This window comes from Aquila chrysaetos, chromosome Z (genome assembly GCF_900496995.4).
Source record: "Aquila chrysaetos chrysaetos chromosome Z, bAquChr1.4, whole genome shotgun sequence".
Taxonomy (NCBI): domain Eukaryota; kingdom Metazoa; phylum Chordata; class Aves; order Accipitriformes; family Accipitridae; genus Aquila; species Aquila chrysaetos.
The window spans coordinates 76,324,402-76,346,183 of NC_044030.1; the positions used below are offsets into that span (position 1 = coordinate 76,324,402).

The 21,782-nt window shown below is 66.7% G+C and overlaps 3 protein-coding genes across 6 annotated transcripts; 1 reads left to right on the top strand and 2 right to left on the bottom strand.

The window, feature by feature from the left end:
• Positions 1-3,233: 3,233 nt before the first annotated feature.
• HINT2 (histidine triad nucleotide binding protein 2) lies at positions 3,234-4,529 on the bottom strand. 2 transcript variants are annotated; one of them, XM_030004834.1, is made up of 5 exons: positions 4,461-4,529; positions 3,914-4,066; positions 3,694-3,798; positions 3,500-3,572; positions 3,234-3,378 (listed from the first exon to the last, which is right to left on the bottom strand). In XM_030004834.1, exons 1-5 carry the CDS (start codon positions 4,527-4,529, stop codon positions 3,287-3,289), a joined length of 492 nt encoding a protein of 163 aa, XP_029860694.1. In that variant the 3' UTR covers positions 3,234-3,286. The 2 variants fall into 2 exon arrangements, with proteins under 2 accessions (XP_029860694.1, XP_040976901.1); XM_041120967.1 differs by having other exon boundaries at positions 3,694-3,825.
• Positions 4,530-4,840: 311 nt separating this feature from the next.
• TAF1C (TATA-box binding protein associated factor, RNA polymerase I subunit C) lies at positions 4,841-10,061 on the bottom strand. Its single transcript, XM_030004833.2, is given in 15 exon segments — positions 4,841-5,598; positions 5,600-6,039; positions 6,339-6,476; positions 6,615-6,789; positions 6,955-7,083; positions 7,178-7,313; positions 7,436-7,507; positions 7,623-7,746; positions 7,878-7,988; positions 8,063-8,310; positions 8,398-8,468; positions 8,556-8,651; positions 8,744-8,850; positions 9,122-9,215; positions 9,332-10,061. Coding segments are annotated over 15 exon segments (2,805 nt in total). The 5' UTR covers positions 9,464-10,061; the 3' UTR covers positions 4,841-4,866.
• A 1,527-nt stretch (positions 10,062-11,588) lies between these two features.
• TMEM8B (transmembrane protein 8B) lies at positions 11,589-19,911 on the top strand. Of its 3 annotated transcripts, none has more exons than XM_030004837.2 (13): positions 11,589-11,762; positions 13,868-14,057; positions 14,568-14,775; positions 14,930-15,063; positions 15,198-15,457; positions 15,717-16,072; positions 16,396-16,492; positions 16,701-16,824; positions 18,238-18,380; positions 18,580-18,758; positions 18,846-18,992; positions 19,067-19,183; positions 19,409-19,911. In XM_030004837.2, exons 1-13 carry the CDS (start codon positions 11,615-11,617, stop codon positions 19,742-19,744), a joined length of 2,439 nt encoding a protein of 812 aa, XP_029860697.1. In that variant the 5' UTR covers positions 11,589-11,614; the 3' UTR covers positions 19,745-19,911. The 3 variants fall into 3 exon arrangements, with proteins under 3 accessions (XP_029860697.1, XP_029860695.1, XP_029860698.1); XM_030004835.2 differs by lacking the exon at positions 11,589-11,762 and adding an exon at positions 12,123-12,652; XM_030004838.2 differs by lacking the exon at positions 11,589-11,762 and having other exon boundaries at positions 13,885-14,061.
• Positions 19,912-21,782: the final 1,871 nt, after the last annotated feature.

Consider the following 21,782-nt stretch of genomic DNA (forward strand, 5'->3'; position numbering starts at 1 on the left):
GGGTCTCGGCCCCCCGCAGCCGCACTCCGGGCTCCATGGCGCCTGCGCAGGGTGAAACCGCTCCGTCTCCATGGAGACGGTAAACACCGGCCGCGCCCCGCCCGCGGCCGCAAGCTCATTGGTGGCGCCGGGTGCGTGCGCACCTCCCATTGGCGGAGAGCCTGAAGGAGGAGGGGGGCGGGACCCACTCGGGGGCAGGATTCGAGAGGAGAAGGGCAAGGGGGCGTGGCGAGGGACAAAGGGGCGTGGGGGGCGTGGCCGGGGTAAGTGGGCGTGGCGGGGGGCAGGAAGGGGCGAAGGCGCATGGCCAGGCCCGCTTGTGGGCCCGGCCCGGTCTCCAGGACCGGGGATTGTCCCTACCCCTGGGGGTCCGTGTACCCCGGCCCCGGCCTGCCCCGGTGCCTTGGGTCTGCCACCAGGGAGGAGCCCTGGGCCCAGCCAGGGCTTGCAGAGCCTGGCTTGGGGGCAGGGGTGGCCGCAGAGGCTCTCAGGGAGGGGAGACACGGGTGGGCACCCCACCCCTGGCAAGGACAGCTCGGCCCCGTGGGGCCTGGGAACACGCTGCTCCCCACGACCTGACCCAAGTGACACCCTGCCACCGCCATTTGGGCCTGGCCCTCGGGTGCACCCATCCACCCCAGGGACCCAGGCCTGGCCCAGGGTGACGGGGCGGGAGGGGCCCAGCGCCTGGCTGGGCACAGCCGGTCCCCCGCAGGCGTGGAGCAGCTCCCCTCTCACCGCCAGCCCTCGCTGGGCCCCCCCCCGGCCCCCCATCCCCACGGAGGCCTGGCAGAAGAAGGGCCCTTTGATAGCGCGTGGCGGGCTCCAGCGCGAGGGCTGTTATTCCAGCCCTCTGCGGTGCGCACCGCCGGGGCCACCACGCGCTCGGAGCTGGGGCCTCTGTTTTTCCTGGCCGGAGATGTGCCTGGCCCCTCTGGCCTCGGCCGGCCGGGGCCCCCAGCGGGTACCGCTCCTCCCTCCGGGCGCTGGGCCTTGCGCCAAGCAGGGGCTCCTTCGAGCCCATCTGCTGCGCAGCTGCGGTGAAGAAGGAGACACGTGCGACGGAGCTCAGGCTTGGCAAAGTGGACCCCCCCCCCCCCTCCGCCCTCCCCACCATGCTGAGGCCGCACCAGCCCTGCTGCCACTGGAGGCGGGTAGTCTGGGTGGCCCGAGGGCTTGGTGCTCGCTGCGAGGGTGCTGGGGTGCCTGCTGCTGGTGGTGCCCCCCGCGCTCAGACCCGGGCAAAGGGCTGGCCCCTGAGGTGCACCCATACCCCACATCATGCTGGGTGGGGGGGGGGGTGGCAGCCTGGGTACCCTGCCCCAGCTTGCACCCTAGGGTGGTCTTCCCAGGAGGCATCCCCAGATTCCCCACCAGACACACGTCGCCTTGTCCCTGGGGCAGCCAAAAGCCTGGCCAGGCAGCACGGGTGCCAGGGGGACACCGAAGGGACACTAAAGGCACCACAATACAGTGTGGGACAGGGACCCTGGCGATGCCAGCCCGGGGGTGTGCACTCACCGTGGGGCAAAACACTCTGGGGTGGCATATGGGGCATCACCGTGGGGCTGCACCCTGGCAGCACTACCGTGGGGCAGCAGCCCTGGAGCTGCTGGAGCACATCTGGCTGCCTCTCGCAGGCTGACACATCCCCCGCCGCCCCCCTGCCCAGATCTTTTGGGAACTTGCGTCATTTGTGATAGTCTTCGGCTGAGGAATGAAAACAGCCGTTGGCCTCCCCTGCTTCCCCCCCCCAGCCTCAGCCCAGCCCCATGGGGCTGTGACCGCTGTGCTGCCCTGGGACTGACAAAATAAACCTGGCGCAGAAGGAAATGCAATTGCAGGCGTCCAGCCCCTGACCTCGCGTGCCAGCACTTGCCCTCCGTCGGTCACGGCATTCCCGGGGGGCTGCTCCTGTTGAGCCCTGGGGGGGGGTGATGCACTGGGGATTCCTGGCTCCTCTTTGGAGTCCTCACCTCCCCAGGGACCCCCAGCCCCTCTTTGGGGTCCCCAGCTCCAAGACAGGGCTGTCCCATATCCAAGAGTGACCCCAACTCGTGCCGAGGCTCAAGGAGGTCTCGGTGGCGGAAAGCAGCAGCACCCAACATTTTTAAGGTTCATTCGCACCCCAAAAACATTCCCCATACTATACTGGGTAGGTGGGGGGAAGCTACCGGGCTCTGCCACAACCCCATGCTGCTGGCGGGGGGGGGCCCTGCCGCCAGCGCCACCGAGCCGGAGGCTGAACAGAGCCGTCATTCTCCCCGGCGGGCTGCGGTCCCCTCTGCGGCTGGCGGGGGGCCCAGGCGGCCCCACCGACGGTGCCAGGTGGGCCGTGCACCGCGCCAGCACCGGCCCCCCCCAACCCCCCCCAATGCTAAATATAGCCACGGCGCCCGTCCGTGTCCCAGCGCTCTGTGGTGTGCAACGCTTGTGTTTTGCACGGCGGTGCACGCGCATGGGGGGGTGTCTGGGGTGTGCGGCACGACGCGTTCTCTGACAGTCGTGCAAGCACGGGGGGGGGGGGGGGTCTGCTGCACCCAACGCGACGTCGTGCACAGGGGCGTGCACGCAGTGGGGGCCTGGGGTGTGCAGGGCGGCGAGTTTTGCACAGCGGTGCACGAACCGGCGAGCGCGGTGGTACAGCGGTAGGTGTATGTGCAGTGGGCAGTGGGCACACCAGGCAGCCCACCCTGCACTGCCCTTAGCTCATGGCTGTGAGACACCTGGGAGCTCCCAGCGGGGGCCCTCGGGGGTGGAGTAGATGTGCAATTAGCGCTTTTAGTTCAATTTAGTGCAGTTAGTTCACTTTTGCAAGGCAGAGAAGCCATCAGCGCCCGGCGCAGGGCTCTGGTAGCAACACGGGGGTGCTTGGGGGGCATGCAGGGGTGCTGGGGCTGTGTTGTGGCAGTGGGGCTGGGTGGGCACCCCCGGGACGTTCCCCAGCTCGGGGACACCCTTGCGGCACCCGGCCTGCCCAGCACCAGGATGGGCCTTTTGCCTGTGGGACATGGGCACTCCCCAAAAACCTCTTGCTTCAACTGGGGGCTCCAGAGCATCTCCAGCGTGGGCAGGTTGGGATGTGTGCAGCCCAGACGTGCCCCCCCCCTCCAAGAAGCAGGGCACCAAGTCCCACCCGTGTCCCTCTCCCACGTCCTGCTGGCATGTCCCTGCTGCTGTGATGCCCGAGGCTGCCCACCCCCACCCCCAGGAGGGCCACCCTGACACAGAGCCACTGCTAAGGAGATGCTTTATTGGGGGGCGGTGAGTCAAGGGGGGGGGTGGGTCAGCCGGGGGGCCAACCCAGCTGCCGCCCCCCCAGCACGTGGAGGTGCAGATGGTAGACGGACTGGGCGCCATGTTTCCCGTCGTTGATCACTGCCGGGAGAGGGACGGGAGGGGGGGGGGGGGGTCAGGCTAACCCCACACAGCCCCAGCCCCCTCCCGGGACCACCGGCGAGGGTCCTGCCCCATGGCACGGCGGGGGACACCAACTCACCGAGGCGGTAGCCGTCAGCCAGCCCCTCTGCCTGCGCCGTGCGTGCTGCCACCACCAGCAAGTGCCCCAGGAGCTGTGGGGGGGGTGGGTTGGGGAGCAGGAGGGTCAGCACCGTGCGTGTCCGTCTGTCCGTCCCTCACCCAATGTCCCAGGGACATCGTGTTCCCCCCCGCCAGCAACCCACCCGGACTCACCTCGGTGTCTTGGGGACCCACACGGCTGATCCGGGGAATGGGGCGCTTGGGGATCACCAAGAAGTGCACGGGGGCTTGGGGGGCCACATCGCGGAAGACCAGGCACTGCCGGGGGAGTTGTGGGGAGGCAGGCTGAGCCCCGCACCCGTGGGTGCTGCCCCCCCCCCCCCCCCCCGAACCCCACGCCGGTGGGGACAGGCGGCCGTGCTGTCCCCGCTACCTTGTCGTCTTCGTAGAGGATGGTGGCGGGCACGCTGCGGGCGATGATCTTGCTGAAGATGGTGGGCTGCCCGCCCGACTCCTCGCCGGCCGCCGCGGCTCGTCGCGCCTCGCCCACCTCCCCGTCCGGCCCGCCGGGCGCCGCCACGCAACGCTAGGGCCGGGGGGCACACGGGGGGCTTACGGCCTGGCCCCCCCGCGCCTTCGCGGGGGGACGGGGACCCCCCCCGGCCTGGGGTGGCGGGGGCACGGGGTGGGGGGGTGACACGCGTGCGAGGGTGACGGGCGCGGGGGTGCATGGGGGGGGGGAGGGTGGTGATTGGGGTGATGTGTGTGTGGGGGGTGCCGGTGTGATGGGATGCACGTGGGGGTGCATGTGGGTGCTCCCACCCCCCCGCCGCGGCGTGGGGGTGGGTACTGCGGGGCTCACGCCCCACCGAGGACCTTGCCCGGGGGTGGGAGCAGGGCGAAGGCACGGCCGAGCCCGGTCACCCCCGGTCCCGGTTCCCCCCCCCCCCCCCCCCCCCGACTCCCGCCCTCGCGCCCACCTGCCCCGCGCGCAGCGCGCCCCGCGCCGCCCAGCCGCGCGCCAGCCCCCGCGCCAGCACCGCCGCCATCGCCGCCGCGCTGGTACCGCCCCGCCACCTCATTGGCTCCCGCCCCTGTCACTCCCGCCCCTGACACACACCCCCTCCCTCGGCGTCTTAAAGCGCCCGCAGGCGCCTGTGCCCACGCGTGTCACGGCCAGGCCCTGTCCACGCCAAGCCCCCGCCGGAGAGAAGCGTGTAGGTCTTCCCGCCCCGCCCCCCGTGGGTGCCCTGGACACGGGTGATGGCACAACCCCCACCCCCTGCACCCCACAGGTGGGTGCCATGAACACGAGTGGCGGTCTCCCCCCCCAAAAAAAGACGACCCCCGGGAGGGAGGCTGGGCCAGACGGTGTTTATTGGGTGCTCAGAAGCCCATGCGTGGGCGCTTGCGGCGGGGCTGGGAGGCAGAGGAGAGCTGGCTCTGGGAGGAGGGGATGCAGAGCTGGCTGGCCTGGCTGCCAGGGAGCTCCGGGGGCTCGGGGGGGTCGTCGGCCCACACCGCCAGGTAGTCCCGCAGCGTCTTCCGCCGCTCCTTGGGGATGCCACGGCAGCGTAGGCTCTGGGAGGAGAGCAGGGCTTCGTCGGGCAGCGGTGATGCCGGTGGGACGCCAGCCGGTGGGGAACCCTCCCGTGGGACCACGGCGGGTGGGCCGGGGGAGAGCGACGTGGGGGCCGTGTCGCTCAGCTCCGACAGCTCAGACTGGTAGGTGAGGGAGGAGGTGAAGCTGGCCGAAAGGCTGCGCCGGCCCCGCGCTCGCTTCTGCCGCCGCCGCCGCTCCCGCAGCGCCCGCTGCCTCTGCGCCATGTTGAAGCTCGTCCTCTCCTCCCACCACTGCCCCCAGTCCCCGGACCAGGCCGCTGTCAGACGGGCGCTCAGGGGATCCGGATCCCCCGCCAGTTCCAGGGGCTGCGGTGGGGTGCAGGGTTGGGAGGCCAGGGGGTCCCAGCGCTGGATGCAGCCCCCTTCCCGCATGGTCTGCCGCAGCTGCCGGCGCAGCTGCCCGTGCAGGGTGCTGGGGCCCACCGGCGTCGCCAGCTCCTTGCGGGTGAAAAGGCGCTTCTGGCTGAGGGTGGCAGGGTAGGCGTGCCGGGGGGGGCTCCCCGCAGCCCTCAGAAAGAGCCTTCAGCCAGCGGCGGTAGCGCAGGGCTGCAGCTGGGCTGGGCACCACCGGGGAGGGCTGAGGGCTGGCACAGGGCTGCTGGGGGAGTTTGGCTTCCTCCGGGGCGGCTGGCGTGCCCACATCCTCCTCCTCCTCCTCATTGATAATCACCTCCAGGTTGGACAAGTAGAAAGTTTGCTCTTCCTCCTCCTCCTCTTCTTCTTCCTCCTCGCTGCCCAAGGCCGGCGGGCTGCTGGCAGGGGTCTCGAAGAGCGGGGAAGAGCCAGGGGCTGTCAAGGCCTCGTCCCCTGAGGTGGGTGCAGGGGGCTGCGCTGCCTCGTGGGTCAGCCTCTGGCAGAAGACGTCCCCAGCCTCGGAGAGCTGGAAAACCAGCAGAGACTCCCGCGGCCCATCCTCCTGTAGTGCAGCAGCCAGCCCTGTGGGGACAGGGGAGGCATTGCCACTGGTGTCCTGGCCCTGGGGACCCTCCTGGGGCTTGGCCAGCAGTGGGGCTGCCTCCGCCTGCCGCCACGGGCACACTCACTGCTTGCTCCTGCCCCCCATGTCCTTTTCTAGGTCATTAATCTCTTTGACAGGGTTGTTCAGGGCTTTGCTTTTGCTTTTTCAACCACTCCCCCCCCGCCCCAGGGCACGGCAAGGGCTATAACCCCAACACACCTCCAACCCACGTTCTCCCCCCCAGGACCTGCACCCCAGGATGATGCGGGGCACCCACCGGCAGCCGGGGTGCCGAGGCGCTGCTGGAGCATGCGGTGGCGGTGCGGGAGCTGGACGGGCAGGTGCTGCAGGCAGCTGGCGATGCTGTGCAGCTTCTGTGGAGGACCCGCCAGCTGGCAGGCCGACTGGCTTCCCCCTGTGGAAGGACAGGCCAAATATTGGTCAGTGAGCACTGATGCTGGGTGCATGAGCAGCTAGTCCCAGTGGCAAGGAGGCTGGGAAGTGGGCACAGAGGAGATCTGGTCCCGCAGCAGCCCAAAGCCCCATCTCTCACCCTGGTATTGCAGCAGCAACAGCTCCTGGGTGTGGGATGCGCCGAGCAGCACCTTATGGCTCCTCTCAGGGCCCCCCGGTGTCAGGTGGGCAAAGAGAGGGGGGGCCTTCATCATGTGTGCCCACTTCAGCACAGGCACCAGTGGCAACCGCTCGTCCAGCACGTACACGGAGAACTGGGACAGGGAAAGGACAGCACGGCTCGGGGGGGCTCACCCAAACACGCCGTGGCAGCCCCCCTCAGCTGGGCGATTCCCCTGCCCCACGGGTGCTGGGAGCGGGGCTGTGCTGGGCTGTCCTCCCCCATCCCCACTGTCCCCCCAAGGTGCAGCAGGACTCACCTGGGTGGTGACAAGGTGCTGGGAAGGGTGAGCCCTCCCCAGGTACATGGGCAGCACCACGCGCTCACCCTGTTGGCAGCCTGCTTCCTCGCCCACCTTGAACAAGTCGAAGTGGCATTTCTCGGGAGCCTGCACCAGCAGAACAGGGTCCTGTCAGCAACCCGGGCTTGGGAACCCTCTTCCTCGCCCACCGCCGGCCCACTGCCCACCCTCCCGGGCTCACCCGGGCATCCAAGCACTGCAGGCCAGTGCGGTCGGCACAGCTCAGCACCCGCGGGTGGGCAGTGAAGTCGCTCCAGCGCCAGGGCGAATGGTCCCGAAAAAACATGGTCTGGGGGTCGTGGCGGAGCCGCTGCAGTCTGCGGGGAGAAGGCAGCGCTGGCACAGGGCAGAGATGCCCCTCTTGCTTGGGTCCCCCCCACCCCCCTGAGACCCAGGGGTCTGCGTGAGCCTCCTCCCGGCCCCAAGTGCCCCATCTCACCCCCTCTCGACGCTCCAGAGGTAGACGGCTCCGCTCTGGGTGCAGACGGACAGCTCCCCGGGGAGGTGAGGGCTGCGGGATGGAGGGCATAGCATCACCACGGAGGCGAGAGCATCTGCCACAGGGGAAAAGGCTGCAGAGGCAGCAGAGCCCCCTCCTCGCAAAGCTCCGTTCCCCCAGCACCTACCTGACAGTGAGGCAGGAGGCAGGCACGCTGGTGCGGATGACCTGCAGCGGGGTGGGGGCTGCCCCTGTCCTGCCCGGCACCCTCCAAACGCCGCAGTGATAGTCCGAGCGGACACCAACAAAATCTGGCAGGGGACAGGAGGCAGCACGTGAGATGGCAGCGTTCCGGGGGCTCCCTGCTGTCTCTCCACCTCACCCCACACCCTGCCTGGCTCGACGTACGGATCCCGGCCTACAGATTCCAGGGCTGGCTCACCTTCCCCGTCCGCCCGGGCGGCAGCCACTTGCCGGATGCGCCCATTGAGCTCAAACTGTGCTGGCGAGCCCCGGGCACGGGGCAGCTCCTCTAGCACCACGTCCTGGAAATCTGAGGTGCCAGCTAAGGGCAGTGCAACGTGACCACCTCTCCCCTCCCCAAGGACACCCCATGGGGAAGGATACAGAGGTGGTTCATGGCCTGCCCTCCGGGGTATGCCAGGCGGCCCATGCGTGCCCCCACGTCTTTGGGGGGCAGCCAGGCCAGCGCTCCCCCAGTAGAGCTGTCGTCAAAGAGCAGGCCGGCCCACTGCAGCAGCAGCTCCTCGTGCACACAGTCTGCCAGCAGCCCCAGTGGCACCTCGAAGAGCCAGTCGCGGCAGAGGTGGGAAAACCAGCGCAGGCGCGGGGCAAGGTGCTGCCGGGGGCAGCCGCTGCGGGAATACAGACAACGTCAGGCGGGGGGAGAGAGCACGAGTCCTCTCAGCGCTTTCCAGGGCAGAGGACATGGGGACACTTACCGCCTGGCCTCCAGACGGCCAATTTCCTCCATCAGGGCCGTCATCCGGATGGTGTTGTCCCGGGCCTGTCTCTGTGGGGAGAAGAGGCAGAGGCTGGGGCTGGCAGCTGCAAGGGGAAAGGTGGGGGGCAGCATTGTCACCCCTGGACAGACACTGACCCTCAGTTTGGAGTTGCCCAGGTAGAAGTTCTTGTGCAGCAGCTGCCCCAGGGAGCCAAACGCATCTTCTGGGTGGTCCACAAAGAAGTGGCCCAGCTGCACGGGAAGGACAGGGAGAGGTTGGGATGTGCAGGGATCCTGGGCCGTCCCCCCAGGTCCTCAGCAGGACACGGCACCCCAGGCTCTACCTGCTTGGTGAAGTCCAGAGCGGCTCCAGACTTGCCTGCCTGGAGCTTCCTGCGCAGGACACCGCGGTAGAGGATGTCCTGAGGCACCAGCGAGGGGATCCAGCAGCCTGCGAGGAGAGAGCAGGGGCCGGTTGGTACCATGCAAGTACCAGGACACCACTGTAGCACCATGGGGCAACAGCTCGCCCGTCCCCGCTCCCTCCTGTGCGAGCACCCCCGGAGAGAGCTGCTAAAGCTCCCCGTGCCAGTGCGGCAGAGGTTCTGTGGATCCCGAGCCGCAGGGCAGCTCGGCAGGCGGGTGCAGAGGCTGAACGGGGCGTCCCTCCCGCCGCTCCCCGGGCAGGCTACCCCCCTTCTCCCACCCCCGGCGGCCCTCACTCGCGTTGGGAGGCAGGAAGGGCACGACAGCGGCGTCGGCGGGTTCCCAGCTCTCGCCCGTCCCACCGCGGCGGGGCACGAAGGTCGTCTCGGCCTGCAGGGAGAGGAGGTGGGAGGTGAGAACGGCCCCTGCCCGCACCCGCCGCCGGGCTCCCACGGTCCAGCCCGAAGCCCCGCGCCCGGGCAGGGCGGGTTGCGCCGCGGCCTCACCTGGCGGCGGCGGGGACCGGCCTCCAGCACCTGCCCGTACTCGCCCCAGCCGGCGGCCGGACCAGGGCCGCCCTCCTCCCGGGGCGGGCCGGCGCTGAAGTAGGAGGGGAAGAGAACGGCCGGGAACTCCATGGCGCCGGGCGGGAGCGGGCCTAGACCGGGACGGAGGGTCCCGGGGGGGTCTCGGGGGTTCCCGGGGGTGTCCCGGTGTCCGGGAGCGGTCGCCGGTCGCTGCCCAGGCGGGAACGGCGCCGCCACCGGAAGTACCGACACCACAGCGGCGCGCACCAATCAGCGCCCGAGAACGGAGCGGAACTAGAGCGGCGCGCTGGCGGCAACGCGGCGCGGACACTACCGCCCCCTGGCGGTCGGAGGGGTGCGTGGAGTGCGCGGCGGGGACCGGGACGGGACCGGGCGGGGGGGGGGGAGCGGTGGGGAGCGGGCTGGGCCAGGATCGGCAGGGCAGAGCACCCCCGGTAGCGGGGCTGCGCCCACGAGTAGCCCGCCCGCCGTGGCCGAGGCGGACGGTGATGTCAGGAGAGTTCGGGGGTGATGTCAGGGGAGTCTGGGGATGATGTCAGGGGAGTTTGGGGAAGCGGGATGAGATCGTTTCCAGTCAGGGTGCCCTCATCCCCGCAGGCCGTGCCCAGACCCCCTCTCCCGACACCTCCTCTGTAAGACAAATATTATAATTAATTATAATAAGATGACAGCCACCGTCTGAAAACCTCCCGACCCCCATCAAACGCCCCCCATAGGTAGTCCCCCCCCAGACCCCATAGGCAGCCCTCACTGCCGCCCATCCCCTCTCCACAAGACGCCCTCTTTGCCCCCGGCGTTGTAGCCCCCTTGTCCCCCTGCACCCCCAGCCCCATGGCCCCTTTCACCTACGTCCTGTGTCCCCCTTGCAGCCCAGCCCCATGGCCACCTGCATCCCGGCTCCACGTCCCCTGTCCCCCAGCCCCGTGTCCCTGTCCCCCAGGCCCATGTCCCCGACTCCAGCCTGTGTCCCTGTCTCCAGCCATTGTCCCTGTCCCCCAGCCCATGTCCCCAACTCCAGCCTGTGCCCCTCTCCCCCAGCCCCATATCCCTGTCCCCCAACCTCGTTTCCCTGTCCCCCAGCCCCGAGTCCCTGTCCCCAGCCTGTGTCCCTGTCCACAGCCCCGTGTCCCTGTCCCCCAACTCCATGTCCCTGTCCCCCAGCCCCATGTCCCCAACTCCAGCCTGTGTCCCTGTCCCCCAGCCCCATGTCCCCAACTCCAGCCTGTGTCCCTGTCCCCCAGCTCCATGTGCCTGTCCCCCATCCCCATGTTCCTGTCCCCCAACCCCGTGTGCCTGTCCCCCAGCCCCATGTCCCCAACTCCAGCCTGTGTCCCTGTCCCCCAGCCCCATGTTCCTGTCCCCCAACCTCGTTTCCCTGTCCCCCAGCCCCATATCCCCGTCCCCACCCGTGTCCCTGCCCCCCGGTGACCCCGAGCAGCGACGGGGCCACCCCGGGGACAGGGGTGGTGGTGGGGAGGGGGAAGAATCGGGTGGCTCGGGGGGGGGGGCGGGGCGCTGCCGCCGGCGAGTGACGCGCGTGGGGGCCAATGGTCGCGCGGGGGCGGCCCCGGGGGGCGGGGCGGGTGACGTCATGGGGGCCGGGACGCGGCCGGGCTGCTGGCGGCGCGCGCCCCACGGCAGCCGGCGCGGCGGCATGGGCCGGCGGGGCGGCGGGGGCGGCGGGCAGCGGCGGCCGTTCGCCCCCCCCCCTCCGCCTCCCCCTGCTGCTCCTGCCGCTCCTCCTCCTGCCGCCGGCCGCCGGTGAGTGCCGCCGGACCGGGGGCGCGGGGTGTGTGGGGGTGTGGGGGGTGTGTGTGCGTGCAACGGGTGGGGGGCACAGGGACGAGTAACGGGATGGGGGGCAGGAGTGCGCGTGCGTGGGGTGCGTGTGCCGTGGGGCGCCGGGGTGTACAGGAAGGGGTGCGTGTGCGAGGGGGATGAGGTACGCGTGCAGTGGGGCGCGGGTTGCGTCTGCCGTGGGGTGGGGGGTGTGCGCAATGGGTAGGAGGTCTGCGTGCTGTGGGGCGTGGGGGGCGTGCGCGGTGGGGCAGGGGGATGAGCTTGCGATGGGTATGAGGTACCCGAGCAGTGGGGAGGTGGGGTGTGCGCGCCGTGGGGTGGGTGAGAGCGGAGCGCAGGGGTGTGGGCAGTGGGGCGGGAGGTGCACGTGCGGTAGGGGCACGACGTGGGTGCGATGGGACACCGAGACGCGTGTGCGACGGGATATTTGCGTAACGGGGCATGGGGATGGTTGTGCAGAGGGTACCAGATGCCCGTGCAACGGGGCGCGAAGGCAGGCGTGCGGCGGGGCACGACGATAAGCATGCCGTGGGGGCACGGGGCACCCACGCAGTGGGGCAGGGAGATGAACGCGCGGTGGGGCACAGAGGTGTGCGTGCCAGGGGGACGCAGGCGGTGCACGTACAGTGGAACACCCTGGGGGGAGCTGGGGGGGGCATGTGCATGGGCCGTGGGCCCGGGGGGCTGCAGATGCAGGGCAGAGGGCTGTGTGCATGCAGCGGGGCAGCGGGGACGGACAGCCTGCAGAGAGGGGGGTGTGCGCGCAGCGAGGCGTCGGGACGTGCCGGGGCGGGGGGAGACACACACATCAGCGGGACTGTGTGAGGTGATGAGCGAGCTATGGGGCAGGGGGAGCTGGCTTGGTGATGGGGATGCGGAAGGGTACCCAGGGGCTTGGAGGGGGCATCCCCTGGGGAGGGGGGCAGCTGGCCGGCGGCTGCCGGTGCCGCGGGGCCGTGGACGCCGTGGGGCAGCTGTGGGGCGGCCGCGGGAGCTGTCCGCGGTGCTAACCGCCGGCCGCGGGAGCTGTCCGCGGTGCTGACCGCCGGCCGCGACCTGGGGCTGTGGTGCTGGAGTGTGGGGGTCCCGCGGCTCCGGCCGCTAGCTGAGGCAGAGGGGCACTTGCTCTTCCCCCCGCCCCCCCTCCCCGCTTTCCATGGGTAGGAAATCCCGCTTTGTGCTCCAGCATCCCTCCCGTGCTCCGGTCACACCGCCACGGTGTTTCAGACCGGCCCTCTGCCGGCAGCTGGGTCCCCTTGCCTTGCCCCGGGCACGACGTGGGCATGGGGGGAACCGCGCTGGGACTAGGAAGCTCCGGGTGCTTCCTCCCATGCCACCTCCTAGAGCTGCGTTCAACATCCCCCCTCCTCCCTGGGGTTCCCTGCCGGGTCACTGTCCCCACGTGGGGAGGTGAGCTGTGGAGTGCCTTGTTGGTTCATGGTGGGGAAATTGGAATCGGGTGCTCTTGCATTGAGACAAGTATTTCATGCTGGCTTGTGTCGGCTGGAAGTGAAGGGGAGGGGGAGCTGCCTTTGTTCCAGGCAAGGGAGCAGATGCATGTCAGTGTACAGCCAGCTGGGGCTGCACACACGCAGCAAAAACACACATGCACACAAGCACATGCACCGGGTGCATGCTGTACAAAGCAGCCCTTCTCAGCTATCCCACTCCGCACTGGATGAGTCCTCCTGGGCAGAGCCCTGCTTCCAGCCCATCCTCTGCTGGCAGCCACCTTGCTGGCAGCTTGTGTGGAGGTGTGTCTCATCCTTGGTGCATCTCTGGGGAATAATGGGTGGGTCTCCCAGCCTGGCACTGGGGAATTATGGCAATGGTAGGGTGAAGTTACAGCTGCTGTCTGGAGACAAGGTCTCCCTAGTCTCTACTGTGCCAAGGAAGTGGCTGCCCCTCTGCTGCTGGGGCTCCTGGAAATCAAACTGTCAGACAGTTGGGCAGGGGGAGGTAGCCCCAGTGTGTGCCGTGGGCTTGCAGGAATGTCTTGCAGGCATAGGGTTGCGCACAGCCACGCGTACCCATGCTTGTGGGTGTGCACGCCTCCACTTTGCCGTGCATTTATCCAGCACCCACATATGCGTATGTGCACACATATGTGCACCATTCCTCCTCTGCAAACCACGGGAGAGCTGGGAGGCTGTGCAGGAAGTGCACTGCTCGCTCCTTCTCGTGGCTCTAGGGTGGGACTCTGCGGTTTATGATGGGCTCTGCGCTGAGCCTCCTCAGCAGGCAGAGAAGGGAGGAATCTGTGTCCCTGTGGGAGCTGACCTGTTGGGTCAGGGCTGGAGCCATGAGGAATGGCCCTTTATTACAGGTAAAATGCAGGGAGCAGGTCCTCACTGAAGAGGACAATAAATTGAAAGAGGTGGGCTGCACCAGGGCAGAGCCTGAGCAGCCAGGGCTGAGGGCTCCTCAGGCTCCAGAGGATGAGTGCCCACAGCTTGGGAAACTGGGCTGAAGGCAATGCTGAACCAGGCATGATGCAGGCTGTGCCAGGGCTGGGCACAGCTGACATCAGCCCTGGGCACTCACTGAAATGGCACAGTCCCAGCCCCTCCTGCCTCCAGGCTGCCAGTTTGGGGACATGTTCAGAGCCTGGGTGGGTGGGCCTGGTCTGGGAGGGGTGCTGCACCCCACCCCAGTCCTCCACCCTGCTGAGAGCCCCTCCGGTCTCCTCTGCAGATGGGCTCTTTGTGACCGACTACTTCACCCGCACACCACGCAAGCTCAGCCCCTTCCGCTCCTTTGCCAGCATCGAGCTCTTCCACTTCCACATCCCTGAGGACACAGTCATCGCCGTCTGGAACCTCATCACCTTCAAGGAGCAGGGTGGCACCTTTGGGGACCAATGCCCAGACCGTAGCATCACCGTGTGAGTAAGCAGCCTGCTCTGTTTCCTTCCTGCCTGCCTCTGCCTGCCCCTGCTGCCCTCTGGCTGGACGTGCCCTGGAGCCTGCCTGCTCTTGGCCACTTCCTGCTTGCACGTGCACAGGTGCATATATGTATACGCGTGTACACATACAGAGGAGCACTCATGCACGCACATGCGTATGTGGGTACACACATGTGCACAGATACACGTGCACCCATGCATATATGCACATACGTGCACACACATACACATGCATGCTCAGTCCCCATGACTGAACTTCCCAGGACAGTTGCAGGCTCCACTCTTTTGTGCACCTCATACATGAACAGTTTTGGTTGAACACCCACCCAGGGAAGCTCACAGCCTGCAGCAAGGTCCCAGCTTACAGATGGCTTCCCATGATGTCTCTGAGCTTTCTAATAGCACGGAGGACAGAACCCCACGTGTAAGGCATGCTGGCCCTCCCATGATGCCCAGCCTGCACCCTGCTAACTGCTGTCTCTCCTGCAGGTATTTCCGCTCAGGGGCTCCCTCCGTCATTAACCCGCTGCACACGCACTTCCCCAAGGACACGGCTGTCCCTGGATCCTTTGCGCTGACCCTCACCTGGACCCTGCCCAACCGCACCACCGGGGTCTTCAACGTCACCAGCCCGCTGCCCGGGGATTGGTTCCTGGCTGCCCATCTGCCCAAAGATGAGGGCAAGATCTCTGTCAAGGTGAAGGGCTTGGGGGGACCGTGGGGTGGCAGGGCTCGCTGCAGGGCTCTGCCGGGGTCTGACTGTTCTGGTCTGGCAGTGCTGGGGGCAGGTGTCCCAACTGGGGACAGTGCCTCATGCTCCCTGCCCCGTACTGACTGTCCTGCTGGTGCAGGGGCTCTACGAGGAGTGCCAGTATCTCTTCCAGCCACAGCTCATCGTGCAGCGCCTGGTGAACATTGCCGTGCTGTACCCTGGTTACGTCACTGAGCAGAGCATGGCCCCCCACAACCGCTCCTGCCTCTACAAGTGAGTGTGAGAGGGTCTCCTAAGGAGGGGGCATCCCCAGGGTGGGGAGCTGAGGGTGCCCCCTCCCTCTGGTTTGCATCCCCAGCCCCGTTGGTCCATGCTGAGGAGCAGGACCTGACACCGCTGTCCCGCAGGGTGTTTGTGCCCAGCTACACATCACGAGTGCTGGTGGAGGTGCTGCGGTGCCGTGGGGTCGAGGGCTGCCCGCTCTGGCTGCGTGTGCGGGCCAAGGCTCCCCCCCTGCACAACTCCACGGCGCTGGACTGCCGGGAGCATGCGCCCTGCCAGCTGGCACTGGACCTGCCCTTCTGGCAGCATTGGTACTACGTGCTGGTGGAGAAACACCCTGGGGTGCCAGGCGCCGTCTCCTTCCAGGTCACCGTGCAGCTCACAGGTGAGGGTGCATGGGGAGGTGTGGGTGGGGGGCATGGTCTTGACTCTGCCTGGGTGACTGGTGGGGGAGTAAAGGATGCCCGCAGGATCTGGCCCCAGCTGGGCACAGGATTATACCCAGCTCTGCTGGGATGGAGACACTGGGAGTTGTTGGGGCTGGGTTGCAGATGGAGGTGAGCGGTGGGCAAGAAGGGGAGGTGGGAACTCAGAAGGGGTTGGATGAGCTGTGCAGAGCTCAGACTGACAGCTCTGCCCCACAGACTGCTCCCGACCCAGCCTGGCCCGGCCACCCTTCCTGCCCTCCAGCGCCTCCATGAATATGCCCCACTCCTTCGGCTCCGTGGGCGGGCTGGCACTGGGGGACAGCCCTCCGCCTGCCAGCCCCAACGGCACGAAGCACCCAGTCCCCATCTCCATCGCTTCACCCGCCGGCGAGCGGTGCTGGCCGGTCCGCCCCACGCTGCGCAATGAGCTGGACACCTTCTCCGTCCACTTCTACATCTTCTTTGGGCCCAACGTGTCAGTGCCGCCTGACCGCCCTGCTGTCTTCGTCATCAACCTCCTACCGGTGCTGGACAGTGGTGGGGTTCTCAACCTGGAGCTGCGGCTCAATGTGGTGAGGTGGCCACGCTGCGCCCGGGATGGGGCAGGGCAGCCCAGGGTGGGACAGGCTGGGACATGGGTGATGTCAAGGCTGCAGCAGGGCAAGGAGCAGTATTTGGGGCGCTCTTGGTTCACGGGCCACGGTTTGGGAGCTCTTGGGCGATGGAGCACAGATTAGAGTGCTCCAAGGGCAGGATGATGGCCTGGATCTGGAGTGTTCTTGGGTGATGGGCAGTGGGTTTGGGCACTGCTAGGTGGTGTGCCGTGATCTGGGTGCTGTCAGAGCAGGGGACATCCCTGGCACTGGTTTAGGGCCATCTCCTTCTCTGCCGTCAGAGCTCCCTGTGTGGCGAGAACGTAACAGTGTTCGGGTGTCTGAACCACGAAGTCCCACTGACGTCCGGTGACAACGCGTCGGTCACCTGTGAGACGGGTAGGCTGGGCTATGCAAGTTCACCCTGCCGTGGCTGTGGGGGTCGCACCCCGCAACGTGTCTGGCGAGAGGCTGGGTGGGAGATGGCAGAGACCGTGGGGGCATCTGGCCCTGGAGCCTGGCACAGGGTGCTCTGTCCCTGTCCCAGCTCTGCTGAGGGGAAGGGGCTGCCCCTGCCCTGCTCACCCAGAGCTCTCCCGGCCCGCAGAGTCCCTGGCAGGCTTCCTGCTCTCCGTCAACGCCACGGCCAGCCTCAGCCGCCTGCGGATCCCCTACCCTCAGACAGGCAGCTGGTACCTGAGCCTGCGCTCGCTCTGTGCCACGGAGCACGGGTAAGAGCCCCGACATGTCCCCTCCCTGTGCGCCCAGAGGGGATGTCCCCACCATGGCCTGCATCCATGTGTGCTGTGGGTCTGTGGGTGTGCCCAGCCCCTGCGCTGTGTGTCACCGCTCACGTGTGTGTATGTGGCTTGGTGGGCTGTGTGTCACCATGTGAGTGCCTGCGTGGGCACGGATGGCTCTATCTTGTGCCTGCCTGACCATCTGTGGGTCCCTGTGGCTCTTCCCTCTGTCTCACGGTTAGGAAGCGCCTGTCAGCTTGCGAACGCCGTGCATCTGTTGGTGCCTGCCATCTCCGCCGCAGTGCCCATCTGTACCTGTGCCCGGGAGGGGACTGGGCTGTCACTGCGAGGACAGGGCTTGGCTGTGTGTATGAGGGGGCAGCTCTGATCAGGCTGCTGTGCCCCTGCTCTGCTCAGCATCTCCGGGGACCGGTCCTGTGTCTGTGGTTCTGCTCCTGGCTCACGTGTCTGCCTGAGAGCCCTGCGGAGGAGAGGGGCTGTTGTGTGCGTGTGTCTGTACATGCCAGAGTCCCTGTGGGGCTCTGTGCTGTGCAGATGGTGCTGTGTGCATGTTCAGTGCATGCATGCAGGCAGCACTGGGTGTTTGGTGCATGCACGCGGACGGCGCTGCATGCACATTTGGTACATGCATGCAGACAGCACTGCTTGCATGTTTGGGTGCACACATGCAGACAGCTCTGTGTGCACGTTCAGGTTTGTGGAAGCAGGCAGGGCTGTGCGTGTTCTGCCTGCACGTGTGTGCAGATTTGACTGTGCGAGCACACGCAGGGACAGCAGACGCACGTGCAGGCGTGCCCAGTGCATGTGCACAGGCAGCGCCATTTGCATGTGTGTGCATGTTGGGGTGCCTGCGTGTGCGCAGGCAGAAGTTGGTGCGTGCTGTCGGGATGTGGGTCTGTCTGTTCTCCTGCATGCTGGGTCTGCCAAGGTGCTGGGTGTGCCCAGAGCCCTGTGCGTGGGCATCACAGGGCCGTGGGGGTGCTATGCCTGCTCTGATTCCTCTGCTGCGTTTCTAGTTCACCCTGAGTTGCCAGCTGCAGTCGGTCCTTCCCCGACATAGCCACATGCAGGCATTGCAGGGCACAGTGTTTGCACAGCAAAATCCAAATGAAATAGGAGCCAGCTGAGTGTGTTGCTAAAGGCAAAGTGGGTCTAAGGGTGGCCGTGTTCATCCTGCTAACCCTGGCGCAGACAACTGTAGCACACAAGGTCCTTGGGGACCAGCTCTCAGCTGCCATACATAGCACCAAAGCAGCTCATTTCTGCGCTCGCCCAGTCCCTGGGTCTCCCATCACCTGCCGAGTCTGGGTGCGATGGGTGCCTCTGCTGGAGGCTGCTCAAGGGGCACAGGGTGAGGGCTGACCCCCTGCTCCTGTGCCACAGGTTCGAGCCCTGCACCAACGTGACGGCCGAGGTGTACCTGCGCGCCTACCTCTCACCCTGCATCAACGACTGCGGCATCTATGGCCAGTGCAAGCTGCTGCGCACCAACAACTACCTGTACGCCGCCTGCGAGTGCAAAGCTGGTGAGAGCTGTCCCGGGCACCCACGGTGCCCACTGCACCCAGGGACCCCCCCCGGGCATCCTCCCCTCCTCCCTAGGGGTTGTGCACCTCGTTAGTCCCCCCACATCAGCTCTCCACAGGGCCCTGGAAAGGGGCTTCCCTGCTCCCTCCCAGCCCCTGTGAGTGCTGCAGGGGTGACGGCGGCTCTCCCCGGCCACAGGCTGGAACGGCTGGGGCTGCACAGACAACGCCGAGGCTTTCTCCTACGGCTTCCAGCTTCTCTCCACGCTGCTGCTGTGCCTCAGCAATGTCATGTTTGTGCCTCCCGTGGCCATCGCCGTCCGCAGCCACTACCTCCTGGAAGCTGCCGTCTACATCTTCACCATGTTCTTCTCCACTGTGAGCATGGGGTGGGGGCAGCTGGGGGGGCAGGCGAGGGGCTGTGGCTGTGTGGGGTGGCTCTCACACCCTTTCCCCCTATCTCAGTTTTACCATGCCTGCGACCAGCCGGGCATCGTGGTGTTCTGCATCATGGAGTACGACGTGCTGCAGTTCTGTGACTTCCTGGGCTCCCTCATGTCTGTCTGGGTCACCGTCATTGCCATGGCCCGACTCCAGCCTGTAGTCAAGCAGGCAAGTGTGGGAATGGGGCATGTGGGGTGGGCACAGAGAGGACCTGTCCTGATGTGTGCCCTGCTGCCCCACAGGTCCTGTACCTGCTGGGGGCCATGCTGCTCTCCATGGCTCTGCAGATGGACCGCCATGGGCTCTGGAACCTGCTGGGGCCCAGCCTCTTCGCCTTAGGGATCATGGCCATCGCCTGGGTAAGGAGATGCTGTCCCTGTCCTCTTATGTCCCCATCCTGGCTGCGCTCAGCACCCTGCCCAGCCATGTAGCCCCACTCCCCTGCCAGCATCTCCCCCCTGCTGCCTTCACCCTTCCCCATGAACCCCCCTCCCTGGCTCCTGGGGGATGTGGCACGGCAGCACGGGGGCCGTGCCCATCCCTGCTGGGGCTGCCTCTTCCAGTTCCCCCTTTCCCCACCGCAGACAGCTCGCACCATCCGGCGCCGCCACTGCTACCCACCGACCTGGAAGCGCTGGGCTTTCTACCTGTGCCCGGGGGCACTGATCGCGGCGGCTGCCGTGCTGCTGTACGCCTTCGTGGAGACGGAGGAGAACTACTTCTACATCCACAGCATCTGGCACCTGCTCATCGCCGGCAGTGTCGGCTTCTTGCTGCCGCCCCGTGCCAAGCCCAGCAGGCGCCTGGGGCCGCTGCCCCGGCGCAAGGGCTGTGGGTACCAGCTCTGCGTCAACGAACAGGAGGAGCTGGGGCTTGTTGACCCAGCCGTGGCCTCCATCAACAGCATTTGTACCAGCTGATGCCAACGGCAGCCCGGACTCCTCTGGCACAGACAGCAGCCCCGCGGGGCCCCGGCACCAGCTCTCTTTGCCAGCCACCCATCCCTGGGAGCAGCAGGACTCCTCTGGGCAGGCACAGAGCCACCCGTGCCCCCCTGTTCTTGCAATTACAGCCTGGTTGAACTTGTCTCCAGGAGTTGCTGCAGCTCAGTCCGGTGCAGAGCTGGGGGGCTTGAGGCTCCGCTGGGGACATGCTCCTCTCTTTGCTGGGCCATGGAGGTACCCAGGGGACATGGCTGGGGGCGCAGCAGGGAACAGCAGTGGTCTCTGGCTCTCACTCAGGGGTCTGCAGCAAGAGCTGCTACTCTGCGGTGGGCTGCTCTGGGGCTGACGCAGCTCTGGCATAGAGCAAGGTGGCCGGCAAGAGGTGGGGGGCCAGGGGCTGCAGTCTTTCCGCTCGCTGCAGGGCACGCTGCAGAGCTGGGATGACTTTGCGGTGGCACTGTGCTCTCACAGGATGGCTGTAATGCCTGACCCATGGGCAGCTGTGCTGTGCCAGGGCAGCTGGGGTCCCCTCCAAGCCGGCAGGACCGCGGGGAGCCCATAGCCCTGGGGTAGCTGCCACTGGGTAGTGGTGCTGGTGCTGCCTGCTGTGGCGATGCACAGGTCTGAGAGCACACTGCCTGCAAGGGTCACATCCTCAGGACCCCAGAGCCCATTTGTGTCACCCTGCTGCCTGGAGCAGCCCCCCCTCATCATCCAACACGTGGGTCCATCCACCATGGAACAGTAACCCTGTGTCCCTCTTGTTGCCACCAGCCATGAGCAGCTGCTATGTCTCTGCAGGGCACTGAGTATCAGTGGGAGGGGGCATTGCATAGACTGTAACCCCCCTTCTGGTTGGGACAACGCTGTCTCAGCCCCTGCCCTGTGGTCAGACCCACAGGCTCAGCACCCGCTGGAGCCAGTGATGACCATGGTGTGGTGGCAAACACCTGCACAGGGTATTTCCACCCTGCTCCTGCAGCTCAGAGAGGGCAAGATGGGCCAGAGAGGAGTGGGGAAAACCCACTGCCCCTTCTTACCCCTCTGGGGACTGCTCCAACCCCCTGGGCTCTTTCCAACTCCACAGGGGTCTTCAGGGGTGAGTCTCCAGGCAAAGCTCTGCACCCAAGCAGTCACATCCTGGCTCAGCAGGGCCCACATGCCAGCAGCCCCCTCCCCATACCCCGGGGACAAAGCCCGGCACAGGGAGATTTGCTGGATGCCTAACAGGATTAGCAACTGTGGGCGGGCAGGCAGCTATGTAATAGGATTGCAATCTAATTAAACCTGCTGCTTGGGAGCTGGGCCCCAGCTGGCTGGAGCAGGGTGGGCTTGGTGGGCTCTGAGTGTGGCTGGAGGGGGTGGCGGGGATGAGGTGAACAGAGCAGGAGAGGTTTGCTGGCGAGGGCCACAGTGGCAGTGGTAGGTTGGGGGCTTTGCTGCCTGCATCTCTGGACCTTGCGGGGGGTCATGGCCGTGGAGAGCCAGCCTGGTGTGGGGGTGTGCTGGGCAGCCCGGGGTGGCTGGGCAGGAGCCCCAGTCACTCTGCAAGGGGGCTGGGGGACCTGCACCTGCCACCCTCCTTTCCCCCAAGAGCTCACCCTCCAGCCCTTTCTCTGCCACACAAAATGCCCTGTCTGGTCCAGCCAGGCAGCTGATTAAGGATTAATTTTTTAATTAAAAATATTCCTCACTTCACCAAGTCCAATTGCATCCCCCTGGTCCTAGCAGCCCCCAAGAGAATGAGGAGCTCAGCTTTAGCTTTTACATCAGCAACACACTGGAGTGCGGTGCACACCGAGCACAGGGCTCATGCCACCCCAGTGTGCGCACCAGCCCAGCGAGTGGTCCTGCACAAATGCACCCCAATTTCATGGAGGTGTCAGTGCTCCACACAGCATCCTTACCTGACCCTCAGCTCCAGCTCACTGCTGTAGGGCTGAAGTGCAAACCCACTGCTTGCCAAGTTTGTGTAGACCCTACAATAACAGAGCCTAGCGAGCATGTAGTGGGA

What these genes read in the sequence shown, in the direction of transcription:
- HINT2 (XM_041120967.1), bottom strand. Translation starts at nt 4,529, where the DNA reads ATGGCGGCGGTGCTGGCGCGGGGGCTGGCGCGCGGCTGGGCGGCGCGG. An exon ending in TGGGTCCCCAAGACACCGAG is followed by an intron (nt 3,573 to 3,693) that starts GTGAGTCCGGGT and finishes CCCCCCCCACAG; the next exon opens with CTCCTGGGGCACTTGCTGGT. An exon ending in GGCTGACGGCTACCGCCTCG is followed by an intron (nt 3,379 to 3,499) that starts GTGAGTTGGTGT and finishes CTCTCCCGGCAG; the next exon opens with TGATCAACGACGGGAAACAT.
- TMEM8B (XM_030004835.2), top strand. Translation starts at nt 12,457, where the DNA reads ATGGGGGGAACCGCGCTGGGACTAGGAAGCTCCGGGTGCTTCCTCCCA. An exon ending in CCAGACCGTAGCATCACCGT is followed by an intron (nt 14,058 to 14,567) that starts GTGAGTAAGCAG and finishes TCTCTCCTGCAG; the next exon opens with GTATTTCCGCTCAGGGGCTC. An exon ending in GGATCATGGCCATCGCCTGG is followed by an intron (nt 19,184 to 19,408) that starts GTAAGGAGATGC and finishes TCCCCACCGCAG; the next exon opens with ACAGCTCGCACCATCCGGCG.